This window comes from Balaenoptera physalus, assembly GCF_965194825.1.
Source record: "Balaenoptera physalus genome assembly, chromosome: 20".
NCBI lineage: Eukaryota > Metazoa > Chordata > Mammalia > Artiodactyla > Balaenopteridae > Balaenoptera > Balaenoptera physalus.
This window is the reverse complement of record NC_138901.1, coordinates 40,380,152-40,388,536: the sequence shown is the minus strand read 5'-3', so window position 1 is coordinate 40,388,536 and position 8,385 is coordinate 40,380,152. Positions and strand designations below refer to the sequence as shown.

Below are 8,385 nucleotides of genomic sequence, written 5' to 3'. Positions count from 1 at the left end.
AAACCTTATATTTGACAAACTTATTTTGCAAAACTCTTCTTTGACTAATGAATTAAAACATTAGTACTCTCTCAGCTAATTTAAAATGTGGAAAACTGGCAACAGCCCCCTCCCCAACCTGCAAAATAAATAAACAAAAGTTAAAAACCTCATAACCCCTTGTCTACACCTGGGAAAAAGTATGTAGGGATAAATAAACCTACATATACTGAAATCTATAATAAGCCACAAAACCGATGGATACTAGTGAAAAAAAGCATGAAAGGCAATAAAGAAAGAAAAGAAAATTCAAATCAAATGTAACAGAAAGAAAAAAAAATTTTTAATCAGTTCTTCACTTTTTGTTGCATTAACCTGGATGAAAATGTTGCTATGCTGGCTTACAGTAAGCAAAGCACTAATCTCAAAGTCAGAAAACTGGGTTGGGTGTTGGCTCTGAGATTCACCGGCTGTGTGTTCCTGAGTGTTTTTCCTATTCAAATCAGGAAAAATATCTTCTACTTCATTGTTTGTACCGAGGCACTTCATTCAAGCGCCTTACACACAGATTTTTATTGACCTTAGAAAGAAAATTAATAGGGAAGATGACAAAATTGTCAGGAATAAGTTACTCTTTTATTATATTATTTTCTAGCTTATATAAACAATTGACAGTACATACAATTGTAATTTGGGGTAAAAATTTTAAATAAAATGTTCATAAAGAGTATATAATTTCTGACTAAAGAACATGAAACAGAAGTGTACGTTTTGCTTACTTGATTTTTTAATACAAGCAAGTATGAAATTAGGGAATAAGAAATATAAAGTTTATCCTAAAACAGTGATGGTAATTATTGGCTTTATAGAATGAAAACAGTCAAACCTCAGGACCATCAGAAGTATTGTGGGACCTCCTTGGTGGCACAGTGGTTAAGAATCCGCCTGCCAATGCAGGGGACACAAGTTCAATCCCTGGTCCGGGAAGATCCCATATGCCGTGGAGCAACTAAGCCTGTGTGCCACAACTACTGAGCCCACGTGCCGCAACTACTGAAGCCCACGTGCTCTAGGGCCCACATGCCACAGCTACTGAGGCCGCGTGCTGCAACTACTGAAGCCTGTGCGCCTACAGCCCGTGCTCCACAACAAGAGAAGCCACCACAATGAGAAGCCCACGCACTGCGAAGAAGAGTAGCCCCTGCTCGCCGCAACTAGAGAAAGTCCGCACACAGCAACGAAGACCCAACGCAGCCAAAAAAAAAAAAAAAAAAAAAAAAAAAAAATAATCATGGCCATAAGGGATGAAGGAAAAAGATTATTACCCTAATGGTAGATAAAGATTTAGAGTCTTCAAGATGTAAAAGTCTTCGAGAGCTCAAATTACACGTATAAGATGAAGCGTGATTTACTTCTTCATCAAATTCTAGGAGACCTGAATTTTTGGAAGTTGAGCTTTTAGATGGTAACAAATTTACAGAATGTATTATTCATAATCTAAGAATCAAAAAATTGTGAAGAATGAAATGAGTCATCCAGCTAATGTTCTACTCAATGCAGGGAGTCGCTATGCATGGATCCATGAAAGGTATCACATAGAGGGAGACAAGGAACTCATTCTTTTTTGAAATAGCAATTCCATTTGTACACAATTAAAATTTATAGGAATTTTTTTTTTTAATATTCAGCCAATGTGAGCCTCAGAAAACTTTCACTGGCTAATTCTAAGACAAAGTTTACCTCTATAGTTTCTCAGCATGCGTATAACTCATGAGTATAACAACTTCTGAATATTTGACAAGCTCATCAATTCCCCCTTTCAAGGAAACATGTCTAAATTCTTTTCAACAGTTTCTCACATTATATGATTTCAAGATCAATTACCATCTCATTCCCCCTCCTAGAGAAATTCTAGTTTGTATAGTAAGTGTTCTATTTCAAGATGACCAAATAAGACCGTTGCCCCTGTGATAGGTTAAAGATGGCTACAAATTCTTTGCTCACTCTCTCATTGAGAGGTGGGTCTTATTCCCCTCTCTGAATCTGGGCTGGCTTTAGTGACCTACTTCACCAACACAGTGTGGCAAAGTGACTGGGATTTCTGAGGTTAGGTTACAAGAAGCCTTGCATCTTCCAGCAAGGTTCTTTCAGAACACTTGTTAGAACTCAGGTGCCATGATATGAGGAAACCCAAGAAGCCCCATGAAGAGTAATCTGAGGTCCCAAACCAACAGTCCAACTGAACTCCAAACCAACAGACAGAATCAACTTGTCAGTTATATCAGCAAACCATCTTGGAAGTAGATACTCCGATTTACAGTCAAGCCATTTTGCCTAAATTGCACAGCTGTGAGCAATATAAACTCTTCTTGTTTCAAAGCACTAAATACCGGGGGTGGGGGGTTATTGCTCAGCAATAGATAACTGGAACACCCTTTATCTTAATAATAACCCCAAACAGAAACACTGAACTCTCTCTTTGATGAAACTAGTATTAATAAATGAAGACAGGGGCAGATGGGAAGAAAAGATTATACCAGAGAGGCTGCAGTGGAAGATATAGAAGAGAAGCAAAGTGATTTGCACTACAGAACTCCACAAAGGATCATCAGCAGAACTGCAGAAGAAACTGGGGTAGGGCTGAAAACAAGGAGACTGTATACAAAGTACTTAGCACAGCCAGACAGCTTCCTCCCCTAGTCCCAAAAAAGACATCAAGTATAGTCTCTAGAAAGTATACCAAAGGTTCTGGACTCAGGATATCTTTGTGCAGGCATCCACGGACTTACCACAAAGTAGGTTAAGTGAAAGTCTACTCAGTAAATGAAGATCTCTAACTCGCCTTCTACAGCTTAGCTTTAGAATGTCAGCAGCAAGATTTATATTCCCAAGGCAAGGAACTGGAAGATCCATCACTAAAGAAACTGAACTACCCCAAAGGAAAGATGCACAAAAACTGATATACAGAGGTTCCAATAAACCAGGTGGCCTGCCACTCCTATACCTTGCCTCCACACACATAGCTTCCATTTGGCTTTTATGTGCCTTATTCTATAGAAAAACAAGGATCACCAGACTTTGAGGAAAGCTTCCAACAGGAAACAGAACAGACAAAGGGGAAAAATAAAAAGAAATGCCTGGAGTATTGAAAACTTAAAGAAACTAAATACCTTCAAAAAGATAGGATAAGCCATTTTTGGGGAAGTATAATACAAATTGCTTTTTGAAAATAAATATATGACAGTGGAAAAACATTTTAATATTAGATTATAGAATATAAAGTTGAGGAAATTGCATACAAAGTAAAATGAGATAAATATTAGGAGGAAAATTATAAAAAAAACTAAAATGACAGGTGTTGGAGTCCCAATATCAAAATAATGGTAATTCCAGAAAGCAAGAGTAGAGACCAAAGAGGGTAAACTGACACAGAAAAAATACAAGAATGCGGCTTCCCTGGTGGCGCAGTGGTTAAGAATCTGCCTGCCAATGAGGGGACACGGGTTTGAGCCCTGGTCCGGGAAGATCCCACATGCCACAGAGCAACTAAGCCTGTGCACCACAACTACTGAGCCTGTGTTCTAGAGCCCGCGAGCCACAACTACTGAGCCCGTGTGCTGCAACTACTGAAGCCCGCGCACCTAGAGCCCGTGCTCCGCAACAAGAGAAGCCACCGCAATGAGAAGCCCGCGCACCGCAACGAAGAGTAGTCCCTGTTCACCGCAACTAGAGAAAGCCCGTGCGCAGCAACGAAGACCCAAGGCAGCCAAAAATAAATAAATTTATTAAAAAAAAAAAAAAAAAAAAAGGAATGTTTCCCAAAACTAGTGGACTCTAGGTTGACAAGTTTCCTCAGTGCCTAGCAGAATAAATATTAAAAAAGACCCATACCTCAGATAATGAATCTACAATCTTCTAGAGAAAAAAACAAAACCACCAAAAAGACTACCTATAAAGAGGGCTCAGCATGGCATTAGGTATATCACTATCAACACCAGAAGCCTGAAGATGATTGAGAAATGCCTTCCAAATTCTAAATTAAAAAATGATTTCAACTTAGAATCCTATATTCATCTAACTGATTAAGTGTGAATGAAGAATACAGCATTTTAAGAATTTTCCTCCTACTTGTCCTTTCTCAGAAAGGTACTGCAGAATATGTTCAACTAAAATTAGGGAGTAAATCAAGAAAGAGCAAGATAAGGGATCCAAATCAAGAGAGAAGCAATGGCGCAGAGCGCCAAGAAAACACCACGTACAGACTAGAGTGGGAGCATGGGGGAATCCAGAGTGATGACTCCAAGAAAAAGAAATAGAAATGATATTAATTTAAGTGCGTTACCAAGTGGAAAGTGATCTTGAGAAGTGTTTCACAGAGCTGGTAGAAAGAAGAGATTGAGGAAACTATGCAAATAAAAAAATATTAATTCCAAAACAAAAAAACTTTAAGGAAAATAATCACAATACATTAGTTGGCTTTAGTTGGCTTAATAGAGAACAGTACTTATACCTGTTTGGTATCCAACCACAGCATGAAAATTTAAAGCTGCACACCATCTTAGACTGATTCTACTTCAACTTGCTGATTTTATATAGATGATAAAGGGTTTTGATATGTTAAATGACATGCATTAATTAGTGCCCCAAATGACAGAAGTATCAGTTATCACAAATGGGGATACTCAACCACCTATGTCTATAGATGGACATTGTTTCAGTAAATGGAATTTACCAGTGACACTGCCATTCTGAGTTCTGGTTCCAGCTCTACTTCTAAGCATGTAAAACTTGGGAGGTAACAATTTCTAGATCTGCAGTTTTCTATAAAATTAGAAAAATGGTACCTTTCCATACTACCTCAGAGTTAATACTAGGGTTAAATCAGATAGTGGACTTTAAAAAGCATTAAAAATAATTAAAAAGTATTATTAGTAATTATTAGTAATAATTATTAGCATTAATATAAACATTATGATGTGAGGAAGAAAGGCACAATATTTGGTTAAAACAAAGCACAAGGACAATTTGCCTCTTTCCATGCAGAGAGATGGCCATAGCTCTTTGACTGCTTTGTTTTACGTTTGGCTATTCTACATTCATATTTGAAAGTTTGTTTTCAATAAAAAACTGTAACTATCCATAGTTGATTTCCATTTAATAACGTTTTTTTAAAAAAAGGACATCTGTCATTTAAAAAACAAATGTTTTTCCCTCTCTAGGGTAGTGGGTTTGGGGTTTCAGATTCCACTAAGAAAACTATGAACTCATTGAACAAAAAAATCTATGCGTACTTATGTGGGCACATGCACTTACAGACACACAATAATAAGACAATTTAGATCAAATCTGGGGAGTGAGATGTATTTTATATGAAAACTTTCAAGAATCTCTTTTATATCCTTTTTATTTATGTCTATGTTGATTTCTACTATCATCCCTAAGATGGAGACTCAATCAGTTAATAATGTTTGTAGGAATTTTCCTACAAAGAAACAACACCTATTTTGTAACACTAAGATACAGGTTGATATATAGTTTGTGCTCAGGTGTAAAAGGCCTCAGCCTTTCCCTCCCACCACCCCGCAACAAAGGATAAGTTTATCTTAATTGCTCCTTCTTAATTGGGAGTTAAGTTTCCTCTAAACATGGTAAACTATTTTGGTCTTATTTTCAAAAAATTAATTAGGAAGTTCTATTATTTTGGATTCACAGCCTGGTCCACCTATTTATCCCCCTTACTTATTCACTGGTCTGCTTGGTAATACTTATAAACACATAATGGACAAATAATGTTTCAGCTCCTTAACGTCCCTGGCCACATGAATTTACCCTGGTTTAGTCTGAGTTGTCTCGTTGACTCTTTCTGTATTTCTCTATTCTAAGATCATGAGTATAATCATTTTCATATTTCAGCTTTTCTAAATATTTTATACTAAACTATGTGTTTACATTGGCAGTTTTCTTCTTCAGAGTAACTATTAAAAAATTTACCTTAATCATAACCACTTTAAGGGATAATTAAAGTATTCTATTTTTTTCCCCACTGATCTTACTTGTGCAGTCTCTGCATGTTCCAGCATCTCTTCAAATTCCTGATAGTCTTCATCATCTGGTTCAGCACCTGAGAGGCGAGCTGCCCTGGCCATGAAATATGGAGGCAGCTCTCCGATCGCTGTACCGATACCCTACGTAAAAAAACCAAAATACTTACATGAGATTTTCTCAACACAGTGATACTAAGCGGATCAAATCTTTATTTTTCAATATCACTAAAAGCATGTTAAGATGCATGTATTAGGGAGGAAAAGATATATTACACAATCAGGAGGACATGAGTTTGAATCATACCCTAATACTGACCTACACAATGCCAGGCCAGATAACATACATAAAACTCTTAGACAATCCCTGGTACGCTGCAGACACTAAATTAATGTTAGTTCTCTAGCATCTCTACTTAGGCCCTCTGTTCTTACTTTTTACATCTCTTTTCATTTTATTAAGTTTAGAAATAGCAGGGGTGGGTGGGATGAATTGGGAGATTGGGATTGACATATATACACTACTGATACTATGTATAAAATAGATAACTAATGAGAACCTACTGTATAGCACAGGGAACTCTACTCAATGTTCTGTGGTGACCGAATGCGAAGGAAATCCAAAAAAGAAGAGATATATGTATACGTACAGCTGATTCACTTTGCTGAAACAACACAATATTGTTGTGTTGGGATTAAAAACCTACATTAATTTGAAAGCTAATAAACCTGTCAGAGAATAAGAAAAAAAAAAACAAACCACTAGTTTTTTTTTTTTTTTTAAACTGCACAGTGACATTTATTGTTTCAGCCTGGAAAAACATCCCTTTTTAAAATTTCACACAGCAAAGCAAGTTAAAAACTTCACTCGTCAAATAAATGATAATTTAAACAAGAACTTGTTAAAGAAACAGCAGAAACTAACACAATATTGTAAAGCAACTATACTCCAATAAAAATTAAAAAAAAAAAAAAAGAAATAGCACATGGTTTTCCAGACTTTTGAAATGTTATTTCTTTTTTTATTGAAGTATAGTTGATTTATAATATAATATTAGTTTCGTGTATAAAACAGTTATTCAAAATTTTTATAGACTATACTCTATTTAAAGTTATTATAAACTGTTGGTCTATTTTCCTTGTAGCTTATTTATTTTATACACAGTAGTCTGTACCTCTTAATCCCCTATGGCTATCTTGTTCCCTCCTCCCCACTTCCCTCTCCCCATTGGTAACCACTAGTTTGTTCTCTGTATCTGAAATTCTGTTTCTGTTTTGTTATAACCACTCATTTGTTTTATTTTTTTAGATTTTATATGTAAATATATATATATATATATATACACACACACACATACACTGTTATTTTTGTCAGTTCCCCCCCTTTTCAAATATTCAAATGATTTGCTAATGAGCATTCACTAGTATACCTGTTAGATATATAGGAAATCTTCTGATATTTAGGATGTTGTTTTAATCCCAATACAACTTTTTTGTTCAGAGTTAAAGCTTTTAACACACTGTGGTCAGGAAGCCCCTTGAAATCTCAACATTAGGATGGATAAATTTTCACCACAGGAAAAATGTTGATTTCCTCAGGACACTGAGTGACTCATGTTTCAGTCACTTTGTGGATTCTTGTTTTTGAAGATAATTTTTTTTTTTAAATCAACTTAGAACATAAGGACGAAAACAAAGGTAAAAGAATCAGGAACTTGGTTTGGACATATACAGCTTAAATACAGGATAGATAATAATGCAAGAGGCCTGTAGTCTCCAGGAGAATTCTTAACTTAGAGCCATGCTTCTCTGCCCTGAGTCATAGTGAATGAAAAACCTTTGGCAGTTTTCAGAAGCAACTTTAGTCTTTACTGTTTGCTATGTCCTATGGCTCTGCCTGCAAATGCCTTGACAAGAATCCCCAAGGGACATTACGAAATTCAAACATTTTACAATCACAGTGTTATACTCCAGTGTGTGAAATCAATGATCTCCAAGTGTAACTGCATTATCCACATGTGAACCAAGAGTTATGAAAAGAACATACTTAAGTGCCAAAAGAATAAGACCATATTTAGTTAAAGAACAGAGAGAAGAGGGAGAGGAGAGAGATATATATATATATATACAAAGAAGGATATAGGAAGAAAACACAAATCATATTTTGCTAAACAAGAGAAGTTAATTTAGTCACCTTCAGAGGATGTTAGAGAACCAACTAATTATTTTAAAAACTGGTAAATAAAAAGAAACAATCAATTATTTATCCTGTCTTACCTATATGGAAGATATCTCAGGGTAACCAAATTGGTGATAAGGAGAAGTTTCTCTTTATAAACGTATTCCAGTCAATAACTAAAGAAAA

The 8,385-nt window shown here is 35.8% G+C and overlaps 1 protein-coding gene across 4 annotated transcripts in view; it reads right to left on the bottom strand.

Moving 5' to 3' along the window:
• VMP1 (vacuole membrane protein 1) overlaps positions 1 to 8,385 on the bottom strand; it is a 141,931-nt gene that overhangs the window by 66,794 nt on the left and 66,752 nt on the right. For all 4 annotated transcript variants that reach the window (XM_082440090.1, XM_082440091.1, XM_082440088.1 and 1 more), the window contains one exon: positions 6,033 to 6,164. In XM_082440090.1, coding sequence (XP_082296216.1) covers positions 6,033 to 6,164 — 132 coding nt within the window. The remainder of the gene's footprint in view (positions 1 to 6,032; positions 6,165 to 8,385) is intronic.